The sequence below is a fragment of the Hyla sarda genome, chromosome 1, assembly GCF_029499605.1.
Source record: "Hyla sarda isolate aHylSar1 chromosome 1, aHylSar1.hap1, whole genome shotgun sequence".
Taxonomy (NCBI): domain Eukaryota; kingdom Metazoa; phylum Chordata; class Amphibia; order Anura; family Hylidae; genus Hyla; species Hyla sarda.
Genome location: NC_079189.1, coordinates 64,703,787 through 64,723,787, shown reverse-complemented (window position 1 = coordinate 64,723,787; position 20,001 = coordinate 64,703,787). Strand labels below are relative to the sequence as shown.

Here is a 20,001-nt window from a genome sequence, read left to right as displayed (position 1 = left end):
CCACTTTCTCCTGCCGGGAGCTCACACAATATGAGCAAGGGGAAAGGTATAATACACAGCTTTTAAGAGGATTTGTTTAAGGGCAGGAGGAGTGTTAGGAGTAGTTAGATTATAATCTGAGTTTAGAAAATATTGTTTGATGACAGATACTCTTTAAACATCTTTTCTTAGAATTCTCCATTGTGTTGTTCCTCCTGGAAATGTGTGAATACATTTATAATTGGGTGTCCCTATTCCCTTTGTCAATAGAATGTGTGACATGGTATGACACTCTTAGCCTTAACTAAAGATTAGGTTAGGTTCACATGGCGTAATTTCTGCACAGAAAGGCAGACTGGGGATTTTTGCAGTTTTGCAGAATTTGAGCGGAATTCCAGCAGAATTTCTGTACTTTCAAAACACAGATTCCGCTCAAATTCAGAATTCCCTTAATTTCAATGGGACTCTGAATGGAATTCTTCAAAATTTTAAGATCTCTAATAATTATGCGAAATGTAGAATTTCTGCTGCAGAATGTATATATATACACACACATATATCAACTGGCTCCAGAAAGTTAAATAGTTTTGTAAATTACTTCTATTAAAAAATCTTAATCCTTTCAGTACTGATGATCTGCTGAAGTTGAGTTGTTCTTTTCTGTCTAAGTGCTTTCTTATGACACTTGTCTCGGGAACTGTCCATCTGTCTGCCTCAGTAAAGCTGCCGTTGTTCCGTAACTTGGCATCGGAGTCATTATTTGCCCCGTGCCTAGCCCAGGATTCAGTGGCCATACCTCGGGTGGTGCAGAGGTTAATCTTGCCCTGGCATCATGAATACAAGGGTTAATGTCATCTGCCCCTAGGGTAATAACATCTGCCCTCATCACACCCTCACCACATTATATTAAATGAATAAAAAGCAAGTGGCATAAGTGATAAGAATTCGGATAATATGGCATTCCTCTTAGGGGCACAGTTACGTGATTGGCTGAATAGAAGGTGTATAAGGAGATAGTCAGGACATGCTCCATTGTTCCTTTCCATCTTCTCATAAGCACCATGATTGCTAAGTACAGTAGGATCAAGGCTGTGGAAATATTAGACTGGTGTTTTCCAACCAGAGTGTCTCCAGCTGTTGCAAAAGTACAACTCCCAGCATGTAGTTTTGCAACAACTGGGGAACCCTGGTGGGGAAATTCTGTATTAGATGGTCAATAATCATACAAAAGGAACAACTTACAGTAATAGAAGCCAACCTCCAGAAAGACTCCCCAGGGTTGTGTTCACACTCTGACGTCATAGGACAAGAGTTGTAGTCGAACCCTAAAGCCAGAGACATTATACATACATTAGCAGCAATATACAAATACCATGGCTTATTTTCTGATCTTAGAGAAAAAGGTATAAACCAGCAAATCCTTCTGATGTATACAACAAAGAGAAGGCTTAAAAGTAATGGGAACAGAGCATTAAATGGATACTCCACTGGAAAAAAAAAATTATTTTAAACCAACTGGTGCCAAAAAGTTAAACAGATTTGAAAATTACTTTTATTTAAAAAATCTTAATTTTAGTACTTATCAGCTGCTGTATGCTCCACAGGAAGTTCTTTTCTTTTTGAATTTATTTTCTATCTGTCCACGGTGCTCTCTGCTGGCACCTCTTTCCATGTCAGGAACTGTCCAGAGCAGGATAGGTTTGCTATGAGGATTTGCTCCTACTCTGGACAGTTCCTGACATGGACAGAGGTGTCAGCAGAGAGCACTGTGGTCAGACAGAAAGGAAATTCAAAAAGAAAAGAACGTCCTGTGGAGCATACAGCAGCTGATAAGTACTGGAAGGATAATACATAAATTTAGTGGCACTACTGTGGTAGATGTAGTAAACACACTTCTGGCAAACAATGGAGTTACCAGGACCCGCTCTGATACTGTGCCCTTGGTAAAATTGTATAAGATATAGGACCAACTTGAGAAATACCGATAATGCTTAGTTAAAAATTAAATAGTAGCTTTTACTTTAAAAAATTATAAATGGGGTACACATAAATGACGATTGGGGAAATGGGATACAGGTTATGCCCTACCTACCAGTCCAAATACAAAGAACACTAATAATTCCTAAGTGTGGAGAAGGGAAGAGGGATAGTTATACAAAAAGACGTGACAATAAGATTAGCAAGTGGCAGACCTCTCTTGCCAACGCGTTTCACCCCTTAAATTGTAGGGGCTCATCAGGGATAAGAGGAAACCACATTGATCATGATATAGAGAGATATAGTGTACTACAGAGGTAATGTTAAAATATTAGAATGACGTCCAGAGTAGTGAATAATTGTCAGTAGATTAGAGGAGTCTGTGTCTGTCAGATGAGAGGTCACATTAGGAGAGCAAAGAGTATTAAGGCAAAATTCTCACATACAATAACTACAGTCAATATATTGTGGCATACAGCCTAAAGGCTTGAAGCTGTAGATGAGATTCACTGAAGTGCGATTACCGTATTTATCGGGGTATACCACGCACCGGCCTATAACACGCACCCTCATTTTACCAACGATATTTGGGTAAAAAAAGTTTTTTACCCAAATATCCATGGTAAAATGAGGGTGCGTGTGTGCGCGTGTATACCCCGATACATCCCCAGGAAAGGCAGGGGGAGAGAGGCCGTCGCTGCCCGCTTCTCTCCCCCTGCCTTTCCTGGGGTCTAGAGCCCTGCTGCCGGCCCTTCTCTCCCCCTGGCTATCGGCGCCGCTGCCTGTTCTGTCCCCCTGACTATCGGTACCGGCGCCCCATTGCCGGCGCCGATAGCCAGGGGGAGAGAAGCGGCGCCGACAGCCAGGGGGAGAGAAGGGGCGCGGTTGCCCCGTTGCCTCCCCCCATCCCTGGTGGCATAATTACCTGGGTCGGGTCCGCGCTGCTGCAGGCCTCCGGCGTGTGTCCCCTTCGTCGTTGCTATGCGCTGCCCGGCGCGGCGCATGATGTCAGTGCGCCGCGCCGTGCATAGCAACAACGCAGGGGACGCACGCCAGAGGCCTGCAGCAGCGCGGACCCGAACCAGGTAATTATGCCACCGGGGATGGGAGGAGGCAACGGGGCAGCGGCGCCGGCAATGGGTGCCGCTGCCCCTTCTCTCGCCCTGGCTGTCGGCCGATAGCCAGGGGGAGAGAAGGGCCGGCAGCAGGGCTTTAGACCCCAGGAAAGGCAGGGGGAGAGAAGCGGGCAGCGACGGCCTCTCTCCCCCTGCCTTTCCTGGGGGTGTATCGGCGTATAACACGCACATAGACTTTAGGCTAAAAATTTTAGCCTAAAAAATGCGTGTTATACGCCGATAAATACGGTATTTATGAACAACATGCAAAGACAAAAAGAAGATATACATTTCCATGCAGGCCCTTAATAAACTTATTTTTATTTTTGTTTGAAAAAGAAGCTTACCCCTAATACAACTGTTTTCAAGATATGATCTCACAGTTTTCAAAAAATCATAGTTTTCAGGATGTGACCTCAAGTGTATTTAACATCATTCAGACTCCTAAAAAGCGAGATTAAAACAGTTTTAGGGTAAAGGCAGACATAACAAAGCCTACAGTGGGGATCAAAAGTTTGGGCACCCCAGGTAAAAATGTTTTATTAATGTGCATAAAGAAGCCAAGGAAAGATGGAAAATCTCCAAAAGGCATCAGATTACAGATTATACATTCTCAACAAAAATTTGATTTTATTTCCATCATTTACACTTTCAAAATAACAGAAAACAAAAAAATGGCGTCTGCAAAAGTTTGAGCACCCTGCAGAGTTAAGATCTTGTACTGCCCCCTTTGGCAAGTATCACAGCTTGTAAACGCTTTTTGTAGCCAGCCAAGAGTCTTTCAATTCATGTTTGAGGTATCTTTGCCCATTCTTCCTTACAAAATTCTTCCAGTTCTTTGAGATTTCTGGGCTGTCTGTCACGCACTGCTCTTTTAAGGTCTCTCCATAGATTTTCAATTATGTGGAGGTCAGGAGATTGTGAAGGCCATGGCAAAACCTTCAGTTTACACCTCTTGATGTAATCCCCCGTGGATTTCGAGGTGTGTTTAGGATCATTATTCATTTGTAGTAGCCATCCTCTCTTTAATTTCAGCTTTTTCACAGATGGCATCAAGTAAGCATCCAAAATTTGCTGAAATTTTATTGAATCCATTTTTCCTTCTACTCTTGAGATGTTCCCTGTGCCACTGGCTGCAGTACAACCCCAAAGCATGACTTATCCACCCCCATGCTTAACAATTGGACAGAGGTTCTTTTCATTAAATTCTGTTCCCCTTCTTCTCCAAACGTACCTTTGCTCATTCCGGCCAAAAAGTTTAATTTTTACCTCATCGGTCCACAGAACTTGATTCCAAAATGCATCAGGCTTGTCTATATGTTCATTTTCAAAGTTCAAACGCTGATTTTTGTGATGAGGACGTGGAAGAGGTTTTCTTCTGATGACTCTTCCATGAAGACCATATTTGTACAAGTATCTCTTTATAGTGGAATAGTGTACCACAACTCTAGTGTCTGCCAGATCTTGCTGGAGGGATTGTGCAGTCAAACGTGTATTTTGAATTGTTTTTCTCACAATCCTGCAAGCTGTTCTGTCTGATATTTTTCTTGTTCTTCCAGATCTTGCTTTCCACTGTTCCTGATGACTGCCATTTCTTAATTACTTTCCGAACAGAGGATATTAACATCTGAAAACGTTTTGCTATCTTCTTATAGCATTCTCCAGCTTTGTGAGCATCATTTTGAAAGTGTAAATGATGGAAATAAAATCTAACTTTTGTTGACATATTATAAGAATGTCTAATCTGTAATTTGATGCCTTTGGAGATTTTTCCATCTTTCCTTGGCTTCTTTAAGTTCATTAATACACATTTTTACCTGGGGTGCCAAAACCTTTGATCCCCACTGTAGCCCTACAAAAATGTCAGTCTCTTCTTAATTAAGAATAGCAGTACAGCCAAAATGTGGTATAATAATCATAGCCAAAATATAAAGATTCCCAAAGTCACAAGGAGAAGCTTACCTAATAAACAGATGCAAAAGGTGATAGACGGCGGATGGTATAGATACAAGTGTATGCAGACATGGCCCTTACAGAAGGAGGATCCCTCCCTAAAATAATATAAAAGTATGTAATGAACTAAATACTTTGTCAGATGAACAAAGCCAAACCCAAAATACATAGACAAAAACGGAGGAAAAGGATTACCTGATAGCAATTCAGATCAAGCATCAATAAGTGGGTACCACGATAGTGGGGTCAATTAGTGGGCTTGGCCTGTATGGTGACAGTGTCCCATGGATATGCGCTGAGCTTACAGGAAGTCACCCGGCATGGAACGCATGCTGCGCTCCACTGCGGCAGAAGTGACGTAAGTTTCGGCACTGCTACCTGCATATAAGCCGCGGGCCGCCTCGCTCATTCAGATGGCGTCCTCGTGGCTTATGATGTGTATCATCCTCTGACAGCATCAGGTTTGACTGATTTACTTATCTAAATTTGTATTTAAGTATTGTGCAGCTCACAGGGTCGGGAATGCGAGGTTACCTGAAGGTTCTCACCCTAAGAGAACAGAAAATATTTAATAAATCAAGAATATATGGATTCAGTCCTCAACACACCCCTATAAAACATAGTGTCTGGATGGGTGTCTGTGTTCTCCCAAGGAAAAAGGCAAGTTTGTATGGTCAAATATATTTTTAATCCTACAATAGCATATACTAAAATTTATAAAAATAAAAAACAAAAAGGGCGTTTCCCGCAGGGCCCTGCGGTAGCGCAATATGTTATAAAATATTAAAATGTGGAGGCGCCAATTCACAAAATACTACAGAGCGGTATTACAGTGTTCCTGCTAGAACCATACATGTGGCTAATAGTAAACATCTAAATTGGTTTGGAGCATAAATTAATACACTTCTTAGTAATAAACCCTATGTGGGAAATAAGTAACTTTGAGATATCACCTGAAAAATACAATATAAATCGCCTGTAACATAGACACAATATATATCCTGTAAAGGAAAAGAAAACAATGTCCTTTGGAAATGATACAATGTAACACCTGTAACAAAATCACAGTGTATCTCATGTAAAGAAAAAGAATGTCCTTAAATGGGCACTGTCATGAAATAAAAAAATTTATATGTTGTAGTACTTAAGTACTACAACATATCTCCAATATACTTTAATAAAAAAAAAGTGATTTTAAAACAGTTTAAAATGACTTTTAAATTCGACCACTAGGGGTCGCCCTCCTAGTGGCCGAATGCATTGGGCAGTGACGTCACTAATGAATTTCGACTCGTTGAAGCCTGGCAATGAGTTGGAATTCATTCACTGCGGTGCTCGCTCCCGCCTGTCAATCAGACAGGCGGGAGCGAGCGCTTTGAATGAAGAGGACGCGCGCAGGCTCCCTGGCAGGCCTCGGCGACAGGTAAGATTATCTATGTTGTGTCAGTTACTGAATGTTTTTTCGGGGGGAGGGGAGGGTAGTGGGTTGTGCGGCGCAGCAGGGCCAGGGGGGTTATGGGCTGCGCAGCGGGAGCGGGATGGGCCATCACGGTGTGCCTCCAGTTGTTTCCCCACTACAACTCCCAGCATGCCCTGACAGCCAATAGATGTCAGGGCAAGCTGGGAGTTGTAGTGGGGAAACAGCTGGAGGGACACTGATTAGGTGAACTAAGGGGGGGGGGGTGGGGAGGGAGTTGAGCGGCGGAGCGGGGTTGCGGGCTGCGCGGCGGGGAGCGGGATGTGCGGCCATCACGGTGTGCCTCCAGTTGTTTCCCCACTACAACTCCCAGCATGCCCTGACAGCCAGTAGATGTCAGGGCATGCTGGGAGTTTTAGTGGTGAAACAGCTGGAGGCACCCTGTTAGGAGAACTAAGGGCAGAAGTTGCCCCCCCAGCAGGCATCAGTGACATGGTGCCTGCTGGGGAAGTCTGCCTGGTAGTGAGCACACTACCAGGCAAACTAAATGCCATTTTTAAAATAGTAAAAAAATAAATAAATAAAGGCAGGGAGGGGGTTAGGGATAGAAGGGCAATAGGCAGGGACAGAAAAAAAAACCATGATGGTGGGAGCTACCCTTTAACAATAAAATTGATCCTGTGGAAAAGTTGCAATGTCCTAAAAAACACAGTATATCCCAAATAGGTGGAGGATCTTATATTATGGTTAAGTTATATGGATGGGCCGTTTGTGTCTGCAATGAACATACTATAAGGTCCTCCACCTATTTGGGATATACTGTGTTTTTCAGGATCAATTTCATTGTTAAGGACATTCTTTTTCTTTACAGGAGATACACTGTGATTTTGTTACAGGTGTTCCATTGTATCATTTCCAAAGGACAGTATTTTCTTTTCCTTTACAGGATATATATTGTGTCTATGTTACAGGCGATTTATATTGTATTTTTCAGGTGATATCCCAAAGTTACTTATTTCCCACATAGGGTTTATTACTAAGAAGTGTATTAATTTATGCACCAAAGGAATTTAGATGTTTACTATTAGCCACATGTATGGTTCTAGCAGGAACACTGTAATACCGCTCTGTAGTATTTTGTGAATTGGCGCCTCCACATTTTAATATTTTATAACATATTGCGCTACCGCAGGGCCCTGAGGGAAACACCCTTTTTGTTTTTTATTTTTATAAATTTGAGTATATGCTATTGTAGGATTAAAACTATATTTTACCATACAAACTTGCCTTTTTCCTTGGGAGAACACAAACACCCATCCAGACACTATTTTTTATAGGGGTGTGTTGAGGACTGAATCCATATATTCTTGATTTACTTACCTGTCTGATATGATTTATCCAAACCTTTGTTCTCTGGGGGCTTTCCACTGACAGGGGCTCTTTCTCTCCCAGTTCATATGCATGGGACACTGTCACCATACAGGTCCAGCCCACTAATTGACCCCACTATCGTGGCACCCACTTATTGATGCTTGATCTGAATTGCTATCAGGTAATCCTTTTCCTCCGTTTTTGTCTATGTATTTTGGGTTTGGCTTTGTACATCTGACAAAGTATTTAGTTAATTACATACTTTTATATGATTTTAGGGAGGGATCCTCCTTCTCTAAGGGCCATGTCTGCATACACTTGTATCTATACCATCCGCCATCTATCACCTTTTGCATCTGTTTATTAGGTAAGCTTTGGGAATCTTTATATTTTGGCTATGATTATTATTGCACATTTTGGCTGTACTGCTATTCTTGATTAAGATGAGACTGACATTATTGTAAGGCTAGGCTTTGTTATGTCTGCAAATACCCTAAGTCCGTTTTAATCTCGCTTTTTAGGAGTCTGAATGATGTTAAATACACTTGAGGTCACATCCTGAAAACTATGATTTTTTGAAAACTGAGATCATATCTTGAAAACAGTTGTATTAGGGGTAAGCTTCTTTTTCAAACAAAAATAAAAATAAGTTTATTAAGGGCCTGCATGGAAATGTATGTGAGAATTTTGCCTTAATACTGTTTTACAGAAATTTAGGTGCACTACTGTGGTAGATGTATACAATGACATTGGCTATCCCTCAACACTAATGTTAAAATTGAGACATTCGCCAGTGTATCCTTATATAAAGGACATACCCTAGCCCACACACCAACGCCAAAGTTTCTCAAGTGACACGAGACCTAACGCTAAACCTACCTGTGCGTGATAAGCAAAAACCAGGGGCCAGTGGGCAATTACAGCAGCACTAGGCCGACATGCAGCCTGCTCCCTGTTACCTCCAGCGTGACTGAGCACACATACAATAATTTACCTTATTATGAATACCAAGCTCTAAAAAATTTACAACAGAAGAACCAACTAGTAATACCATAATTGTACCGCTTTAAAAAAATCGCTAACTTTTTAACCAAATTAGTATGTTTAAAATCCCTCTGTTTTGCTGACATATATCTTTTTTTTTTCTCCGTAAAGCATGATCTGTACTTGGTATTGATACCACATTTGCATGTATAAAACTTTTAATAAATTTTTTATACATTTTATGGGGAATAAAATGTTATAAAAAAGCAGCAATTTTGGATCTTTTTTTAAATTTTACGTTCACACCGTTCACTGTATGGGAGCACGCATGCTGTGATACCAAATATGTTAATCATTTTTATTTTCATTTTTAAAAAATTTTTGGAGGTAAAATGGGAAAAAGGGACAATTTACATTTTTATTCGGGGAGGAGATTTTTCTATTTTTTTTACTTTTTTTAAATACATTTTTACTTTTATTTTTACACTTTAATAGTCCCCATAGGGGACTATTTATAGCAATCATTTGATTGTTAATCAAAGGGCATAGCACTGATCAGTATTATCGGCTATCTACTGATCTGGTCTGCTCGATCTCATAAAAAATAGTGGAGTGAATTTAAAATGTAACTTTTACTTGTTATCGACTAAAACACATAATATAAGTGTATGTAGAAATGATTGTAGGTAGATAATTACCTTACATTTGACCAAAAATAGACAACTGCTAGAATCATGAACAACAAATAGCTCAATAGAGTGTAGATAGAGTCACTATCTGACTAAATGCGTATTGGGCCATACATGGAGACACATTTAGTCAGATAGTGACTATCTACACTCTATTGAACTATTTGTTGTTCATGATTCTAGCAGTTGTCTATTTTTGGTCAAATGTAAGGTAATTATCTACCTACAATCATTTCTACATACACTTATATTATGTGTTTTAGTAGATAACAAGTAAAAGTTATATTTTAAATTCACTCCCCTATTTTTTGCGCAATTCGGAGACTGGGAGCGTCACACATGCAAGGTGTTTAAGATACCTGATTTATCTATATTTTTTTGATTCTGCTCGATCTCATACCAGAGTAGAAGACCCCTGGAGATGGACAGAGGCAGGTAAGGGGACCTCCGGCCACCATTATGGATGATCAGATCCCCACGGCAGCACTGCGGGCGATCCGATTATTCATTTAACTGACTGCACTGCCGCAGATGCCATGATCTGTATTGATCACGGCATCTGAGGGGTTAATGGCACACATCAGCGCGATCGCTGATGTGCACCGTTACCAGCGGGTCCCTGGCTGTTGATAGCAGCCGGGACCTGCCGCGCATGACCCAAGCATCGGTCCGATGCTCGCTGTCATGTACAGGACGTAAATATGTGTCCTAGTGCGTTAAATTCAACCGCACCAGGACGTACATTTACCTCCTGTGTCGTTAAGGGGTTAAAGGGTACTTTTTTTTATCAACTGGTGCCAGCAAGTTAAGCAGTTTTTTCTATTACTTCTTTTTAAAAATCTTAATCCTTCCAGTACTCATCAGCTGCTGTATCCTACAGAGGAAGTTCTTTTCTTTTTGAATTTCTTCTCTGTCTGACCACAGTGCTCTCTGCTGACACCTCAGTCCATTTTAGGAACTGTTCAGAGTAGGAGCAAATCCCCATAGCAAACTTATCCTGCTCTGGTCAGTTCCTGACATGGACAGAGGTGTCAGCAGAGATCACTGTGGACAGACAGAAAAGAAATTCAAAAAGAAAAGAACTTCCTCTGAGCTGATAAGTACTGGAAGGATTATGATTTTTAAATAGAAATAATTTACATATCTGTTTAACTTTCTGGCACCAGTTGATTAACTTAATTGATGATGTTTTCTTGCAGAATACCCCTTTAAGGGGTTAAGGTCATGAACTGCTGTGGATATATTCTCCTGTAAAATGTTTTCATTAGGCCATTAAGGCCCCTTTCACACTACCGTTGCTTTAACGGCCGTTCTCATGACGGAGAGCAACGGGAAACAACGGGTCCCGGTGGCTCCCATTTACTATTATGAGGGCCACTGGGCGCCGTTATGAATAGCAGGAGAAAAAGACGGCACTAGCGGTAATTTTTCTCCCGCTATTCTGCCCGGCTCTACCGAAGGCCGTCACATTGCTGTTTACTAACGGCAGTGGAAAAGAAGCCTAAAGTCTTCCTGTCAACAGTAAAACCTTTTTTAAGGACGTCGAAAGTCTTTATTAGTCAGGGTCTGAGTATTCGTGATGAGAGCGAGCGCTCCTCTCCCTGCTCTGTGTTTAGAAGACCTGAACGGCCCCACAGACTTACATTGTGAGTCCATCCAGGTCACATGATGCAGAGTTGGGAGAGAACGCGCTAAGCGTGCACTTCTCCAGGCAAGTTTTTATTGTGAATGGTCGGGGTCTGAGTGTCTCTATGACATATCAAAAGGTTTTTTTTTTCATGACAGTGCCCATTTAAGTCTAGGTCTACATGGCAACTTTGGCCCAGACGTAGGTTGGATGACTAAAGATCATTGTGCTGCACTGTCTGTATCCTAAATAATGAGAGTGAATGTAAATATCCTGTGGAATATAGGATGCCAGGACTCGACAAGTTGGTAGAAATCCATACAGAATGGATTTATGATCATGGTCGCAGCAACCACTTTCACTTCCATTAGTTGCAAAGCAGGAGGTGCGGCCTGAGTAGAGTTGCTACCTGGCCGGTATTTTGACCACCCTGACGGTATTTTTAATATAAAATTCAATGGCCGGTATTTATCCAACCAATTCTCCAACTCCCGGAATGTGGCACCATATACTATACCAGTGTTTCCCAACCATAGCGCCTCCAGCGGTTGCAAAACTACAACTCCCAGCATGCCCGGACAGCCAACGGCTGTCCGGGCATACTGGGAGTTGTAGTTTTGTAACAGCTGGAGGCTCCCCTGGTTGGGAAACACTGACCTATACTATATACTACTTATATAGTCCAACATGCTGGGAGTTGTAGTTTTGGTTTAGGGAAGCTACTGTGCCACAGGCTGTATCAGGGCATGCTGGGAGTTGTAGTTAGTAACTAACTGCAACTCCTGAATTTAATTTTTTAAAAAGCAATCAAAAAGTCACATCAAAATAAAAATGGCACTGTTAGGGTGCGTTCACATGCTATTTGCTGCGGAAAATCCGTCGCAGTCCCTACTGACTTCAATGGGGCTTGCGGCGGATTTTCCCGCCCCCTTTTAAATACGCAGCGGAAAACCCGCAAAAACAAATAGCGTGTGAATGCACCCTTAAAAACTACAAGGTCGGGGCGCAAAATATGAGCCCTCATACAGGTCCATATAAGGAGAAATAAAAAGTTAGAGGGGTCAGAATAGAACAAAATTTCCCCGCATTTGTGTATCCTGTGATGTTACACATATATAATTAATTATGCAAATTAGCATGGCCGGTATTTTACATTTTTTTTGTAAGAAAGGTGCCAACTCTAGACCTGAGTCACAACCAAAGTCACCATGTAGCCCTTAAAGGGGTACTCCACCCCTAGACATCTTATCCCCTATCCAAAGGATAGGGGATAAGATGTCAAATCGCCGTGGTCCTGCTGCTGGGGACCCTCGGGATCGCTGTTGCGGCAAACCGCTGTCATTACTGTACAGAGCGAGTTCGCTCTGTGCGTAATGACGGCCGATACAGGGGACGGAGCAACGTGACGTCATGACTCTGCCCCTGGTGACATCACGGCCCGCCCCCTTAATACAAGTCTATGGCAGGGGCGTGACGACCGCCACGCTCCCTCCATTAGACTTGTATTGAAGGGGCGGGCCGTGACATCACGAGGGGCTGTGACGTAACGATGCTCCGGCCCTTGTACTGCCCGTCATTACGTGCAGAGCGAACTCGCTCTGTGCAGTAATGACAGCGGGGTGCCGCAGCGGCAATCCCGGGTGTCGCCAGCAGCCGATGTCTAGGGGCAGAGTACCCCTTTAAGTAACACAGAAATACACTTAATTTTTCTCCCTGCACTGTGATGTATACTCAATGGGGGGGAATTTACAAAAAACATCTGTCTATACACTAACATAGTTTTAGACTAGTTAGATTATTTTTTACTATTCTTCTGTATGTCCATTTATACATTTTGGCAAATTCTACACATGGATACTGAGGCTGAACCACCAATGAAGCAGCATATAACTGTTTACATACCGTTGTCACTTTTAACACCAGCCAGGTGGCGCCATAGCAACCAAACAGACCGCACCTCTAATTTTTTTTTTAAAGGACTCTAAAGGATAAAGCAAGCAATCTGATTGGTTGCTATGGGCAACTGGTCAGCTTTTCCTCTGCACAGGTTTTGATAAATCTCCCCCATAAAGGTGCGTTCACGCGGCAGTCTGTCCCCGTTTTTTTCGGTTTCGGTTGCGTTCTTGCAGGCTGTAAACATTCATGTCAATGGAATTTTTTTTTACAATCCGTTTACATCCGTTTGTACCCATCGGCACTCATTTCTGGGTTTTTTTGACGGCAGAAAAAACGGCACATGCAGTATTTTTTCTTCCGTTAAAAAAACTGAAGAATAAACGGATACAGTAAATTTAGCATTGAAGTCTATGGAAAACGGATGAGCTTTTAATGTATGTCATCCGTTTGCATCCGTTTTTTCAATCCGTTTTTTGATCCATTTTTACTTCTGAGCATGTTCAGAACAAAAACATTTTTTATTTTTTTTGTTTATAAACTGAACAATAACAGATCCAAACGGATACAAAAGGATGTTTATTTTTGACGGAACAAGAATGGGACGGGTCTAGACGGCCATGTGAACGCAGCCTAATCCTTATATAAAACCAGATTTTTATTAATTAGTAATAGTGAGGCACTGATATAGGAAGTATTGTTTATTATTACATTTCAGGTATTGTCATCAGTTACTGTATATATTCTACCTTTATGGTTGTCTAACCTGAGTCACTGCTTGATCCACAAAAGTCCAAATTATCGGCTAGCCATCCCATTAAAGTGTCACCCAGAGCCATGTATCGGTGTCCACGGTCCGACAATCTGTGCACCAGTTGTTTGTTGTTTTCCCAGAAAAGTGACTGCAGACAAGTATAAAATAAAAAAGAAAGAAATATATTACGCTACATTATGTTATCCAATATGAAGCTATAATATAGAGTCATGGCCGTAATTGTTGGGACCCCTGAAATTTTTCAAGAAAATGAAGTAGTTCTCACAGAAAAGGATTGCAGTAAGACATGTTTTGCTATACACATGTTTTTTCCCTTTGTGTGTATTGGAACTAAACCAAAAATGGGAGGAAAAAAAGCAAATTGGACATAATGTCACCAAACTCCAAAAATGGGCTGGACAAAATTATTGCTACCCTTTCAAAATTGTGGAAAAATAAGATTGTTTCAAGCATGTGGTGCTCCTTTAACCCGTCTAGGCCCCAGGGTGTACCTGTAACGGACCGGGATGCCTGCTGAAATCATTCAGCAGGCATCCCGTGACAATGCCTGGGGGGGTCCTGAGACTCCCCATGTCAGCGATCGCCACAATTCGCCGGTCAATTCAGACCGGCAATCTACAACGATTCCGGGTCATATGGGTCTCCGGTGACCCCGATAAGGGGGATCGGGGCTGTCCAAGACACCCACGATCCCCATGAAGGGATAGGAGTGAGGTGGCAGGGATGCCACCCCTCCTATCCCTGCAATTGGTCGTTCAGAATAGCAGTAGCAATAGCAGATCGAGGGCAGGGGGTTAAAGTTCAGTTCCCCCGCTCTGCCCACTCACGATAGTCCGGACAGGGCGGAGGTCGCTTACTGACAGCGATCGGCAGCGGGCGGCGATTCTGCTGACTACTGATAGAGTGGTCAAGATTATTTGTTTTATTTGAATCTAATATATTTAATATACGCTTTATAATGCTTTATGTCATCTAGTTATGTCTGAACTTAAGACTTTAACGTGTAGGCTGTGACACTGACTTTCTGCACTTATGCAAGATAAAGATCTAGTCCTAGCAAACAAGTGCAAACTGCAAGCTAGAGACAATGTGCACAAACATTCTTGTGATTTGTTATTCCTATCAGGGGAAGCACATTTAACCTTTACCACAAACTTAGATGACTTATAGCTGACTTTTTAAACTGTAATCAACATATATTCCATTTTATGTATTTTACATATATTTCATTTTATGTATTTTACATATATTTCATTTTATATATTTTACATATATTTCATTTTATGTATTTTACATATATTTCATTTTATGTATTTTTCTTTATGACGTAAGCATGTACAATAAAAGGAGCTTGCACAACCCATACGGGGGTTGAGCATCAGAAGAGCTGCAACCAAGTCTCTCATGGTTGATTCTGTTCGAGCATTCAGCTGAATTCACTCTCACCACTCATATCATGTATCGCATATCACAAGAAAGAGACTTATTTTAGGTGGTTGCTTTATAAATGACTTTTTAATATTACATCTATTTTAATATCAATATCTTATTAACATCTGGTGCAAGGTCCCTGCCCAGATGTAAGTTATTATCTTGTGAATAAATGTTATATTGTATTATTTTACTGCATTATCCTTGATTCAGGTCTTTTATTATCATTATATTATTCATTTACCTCCATTTACTATCATTATTAATTCAGTATCTATTTTATGACATTTAACTTATCGATTTTACATTTATTTGGTTCCACATCACCTTTTTCTCGCTCATTTTATCACCTTTTTATCTCTTTATTTCACTATACTTGAGATCTGGTTTTATATAATTTATTATATATACCTATTCACTTTACTAGGTCTTTTTGGGATTTAGACCATTCCAGTTAACCTCAGAATAGTATACCCCAGTGAGCTACACATACCCTTTTCCTTCTCCATTTTCACAAGAAGTAAAAGGATAAAAAAAAATCCAAAATTTGTAACACAATTTCTCCTGAGTACGGAAATACCCCATATGTGGGAGTAAAAAGCTCTGTGGACACACAACAAGGCTCAGGAGGGAGAGCGCTCTATGTTCATTCGAGGCCTAAATTGGTGACTTGCACAGGGGTGGCTAATTTTACAGCGGTTCTGACATAAATGTAAAAAAATAAATACCCATATGTGACCCCATTTTGGAAACTGAACCCCTCACAGAATGTAACAAGGTATATAGTGAGCCTCAACACTCCACAGGTGTTTGACCAAATTTCGTAAAATTTGGATGGGAAAATGAAAACAAAATTTTTTTTCACTAAAATGCTGGTTTTACCCAAAATTTTTCATTTTCACAAGGGAAAATAGGAAAATAGAGTAAGAACATACCCCATATGTGGGTGTAAAGTGCTCTGTGGGCGGACTTCAATACTCAGAAGAGAAGGAGCGCCATTGGGCTTTTGGAGAGAAAATTTGTCTGCAATTGAAGGTCACGTGTGTTTACAAAGACCCCATAGTGCCAGAACAATGAACCCACCACATGTTCTTTAACTATATAAATAGCAAAAAGGTCCAAAATGAAAGTGTAGGCACCTTAAAAAATTATGAGGAAGAAATTATAAACAGGGATCAGTAAAAAGAAAACATATTAAACAAATTATTCTCCACTGTATTCACAGAGGAAAATGAAATGCCAGGTGAAATACAGCGAGATAAGGCAAACTCCCCAGTACAGGTCACCTGTCTAACCCAGGAAGAAGTACAGTGCACTACAAAAAATCTAAATAGACCAATCACTAGGTCCAGATGGCATTCATCTCCGTGTTCTAAAAGAATTAAGTAATGTAATAGACAGACCTCTATTTTTAATATTCATGGACTCCATAGTAACAGGGACTGTGGTACCAATATTAAAAAAGGGGACAAAAGGTGACCCCGGGAATTATAGACCTGTTAGTTTAACCTCCGTTGTATGTAAATAATTTGAGGGTTTACTAAGGGATGCTATTTTGGAATATCTTGATAAAAATAAATGTATGACTCCATATCAGCATGGCTTTATGAGGGATAGATCCTGTCAGACTAACCTGATCAGCTTTTATGAGGAGGTGAGCTCCAGACTGGAACAGGGGGAATCGCTGGATGTTGTATATCTGGATTTTTCCAAAGCATTTGATACGGTTCCACATAAAAGATTGGTGCATAAAATTAAAAGGATTGGGCTGGGGGAGAATGTGTGCAAGTGGGTAAGTAACTGGCTCAATGATAGGAAACAGAGGGTGGTTATTAATGGTACTTATTCTGATTGGGTGACTGTTACTAGTGGGGTACCACAGGGGTCAGTCTTGGGTCCTGTCCTGTTTAATATATTTATTAATGACCTTGTAGATGGGTTGAATAGTAAAGAAGCAATCTTTGCAGATGATACTAAACTCTGTAAAGCAGTAAACACAATAGAGGACAGTGCACTGTTACAAAAGGATCTGGATAGGTTGTAGTTTGGGCTGGGAGGTGGCAGATGAGGTTCAACACTGATAAATGTAAGGTAACAAACATGGGGAAAAAAATCCTGGCTGGGATTATGTATTAAATGGGAAAACACTTGTGACGGCTGATGTGGAAAAGGACTTGGGAGTCTTAGTTAGCAGTAAATTTAGCTGTAGTGACCAGTGTCGGGCAGCTGCTGCCAAGGCTAATAAAATCATAGGGTGCATCAATAGGGGCATAGATGCCCACGACAAGGAAATAATTCTACCCCTGTACAAATCACTAGTCAGACCACACATAGAATACTGTGTACAGTACTGGGCACCAGTGTACAAGAAAGATATAGTGGAGCCTGAGAGGGTTCAAAGACAGGCAACCAGAGTAATACTGGGAATTATCAGAATTAGGTTTATTTAGTTTAAAAAAAAGAAGGCTTAGGGATGACCTAATAACTATGTATAAATATATCAGGGGGCAGTACAGAGATCTCTCCCATGATCAATTTATACCCAGGACTGTATCTATAACAAGGGGGAATCCTCTACGTCTAGAGGAAAGAAGGTTTCTACACAAGCACAGACGGGGGTTCTTTACTGTAAGAGCAGTGAGACTGTGGAATTCTCTGCCAGAGGAGGTGGTCATGGTGAACTCTGTAAAAAGGGGTCTGGATGCATTTTTGGAGAATAATAACATCACCGGTTATGTATACTAGATTTATAGGGACAGAACGTTGATCCAAGGATTTATTCTGACTGCCATATTTGGAGTCGGGAAGCAATTTTTTACCTCTAGTATGAGGGTTTTTTGCCTTCCTCTGGATCAACTCTGTAGGGACTCGTTAGGGTTATAGGCTGAACTTGGCTGGACTCTGGTCTTTTTTCAACGTTATGAACTATGTTACTATGTGACCCCATTTTGGAAACTACACTCCTCATGCAGTGTAATAAGAGGTGCAGTGAGCATTTATGCCCCCAGGTGTCTGCACAGCCCACTTTTTCAAAGATCTTTCAAATGCCAGTGGGGTTTTAATTCTCACTGCACCCCTTATTAAATTCTGTGAGGAGTGTAGTTTCCAAAATAGGGTCACATGTGGGGGGGGGGGGTGGGGTCCACTGTTCTGGCACCATGGGGGCTTTGTAAACACAGATGGTACCTGACTTCCATTCCAAACAAATTCTCTCTCCAAAAGCTCAATCGCGCTCCTTCTCTTCTGAGCATTGTAGTTCGCCCACGGAGCACTTTACATCCACATATGGGGTATTTCCATACTCAGAAGAAATGGTGTTACAAATTTTGGGGGACTTTTTCTCCTATTACCCCTTTTAAAAATGTAAAATTTGGGGAAAAAACTGCATTTTAGTTAAAAATATTTTTTTTTCAATTACACATCTGACTTTAATGAAAAGGAGTCAAACACCTGTGGGGTGTTAAGGCTCACTGTACCCCTTGTTACATTCCTTGAGAAGTGTATTTTCCGAAATAGTATGCCATGTGGTTTTTTTTTGTGAACCCCCCCAAAAACCAAATCAGCAAAATTTGCTTTCCAAAAGCCAAATGTGACTCCTTCTCTTCTGAGCATTGTAGTTCACCCGCAGAGCATTTTACGTCAACACATGGGGTATTTCCATACTCCGAAGAAATGGGGTTACAAATTTTGGGGGGGCATTTTCTCCCACTAACCTTTAGTGAAAAAAAATTCATTTACACATCAGACTTTAACGAAAAGTCGTCAAACACCTGTGAGACTCACTGTACCCCTTGTTACATTCCTTAACCCCTTAAGGACAAAGCCAATTTTGACTGTAGGACCCAGCCATTTTTTGCACATCTAACCAATGTCTCTTTAAGCATTAATAACTCTGGGATGCTTTTACCTTTCATTCTGATTCCGAGATACTTTTTTCATGACATATTCTACGTTATGTTAGTGGTAAATTTTCGTCGATATTTGCATCCTTTCTTGGTTAAAAATTCCTAAATTTTATGAAAAAATAGAAAATTTTGCATTTTTCTAACTTTGAAGCTCTCTGCTTGTAAGGAAAATGGACATCCCAAATAAATTATATATTGATTCACATATACAATATGTCTACTTTATGTTTGAATCATAAAGTTGATATGTTTTTACTTTTGGAAGACATCAGAGGGCTTCAAAGTTCAGCAGCAATTTTCCAATTTTTCACAAAATTTTCAAAATCAGAATTTTTCATGGACCAGTTCAGTTTTGAAGTGGATTTGAAGGGCCTTCATATTAGAAATTCCCCACAAATGACCCCATTATAAAAAATGAACCCCTCAAAATATTCAAAATGACATTCAGTAAGTGTGTTAACACTTTAAGTGTTTCACAGGAATAGCAGCAATGTGAAGGAGAAAATTCAAAATCTTCATTTTTTACACTCGCATGTTCCTGTAGACCCAGTTTTTGAAATTTTGAAAGGGGTAATAGAAGAAAAAGTCCCCCAAAATTTGTAACCCAATTTCTCTCGAGTAAGGAAATACCTCATATGTGTATGTCAAGTGTTCGGCGGGCGCAGTAGAGGGCTCAGAAGGGAAGGAGCAATAATGGGATTTTGGAGAGTGAATTTTGCTAAAATGGTTTTTGGGGGGCATGTCGCATTTAGGAAGCCCTATGGTGCCAGAACAGCAGGAAACCCCCCACATGGCAACCCCCCACATGGCAAACCCCCCATTATGGAAACTACACTCCTCAAGGCACGTAACAAGGGGTCCAGTGAGGCTTAACACCCCACAGGT

At 40.9% G+C, this 20,001-nt stretch overlaps 1 protein-coding gene across 1 annotated transcript in view; it reads right to left on the bottom strand.

Annotated features, from left to right (window-relative positions):
• Window positions 1-20,001, bottom strand: part of LOC130354998 (ADP-ribosyl cyclase/cyclic ADP-ribose hydrolase 2-like) — a 78,827-nt gene that overhangs the window by 14,856 nt on the left and 43,970 nt on the right. Inside the window, exons 4-5 of the mRNA XM_056555181.1 lie at window positions 13,772-13,907; window positions 1,222-1,304 (exon numbers count right to left, since the gene is read on the bottom strand). Coding sequence (XP_056411156.1) covers window positions 1,222-1,304; window positions 13,772-13,907 — 219 coding nt within the window. The remainder of the gene's footprint in view (window positions 1-1,221; window positions 1,305-13,771; window positions 13,908-20,001) is intronic.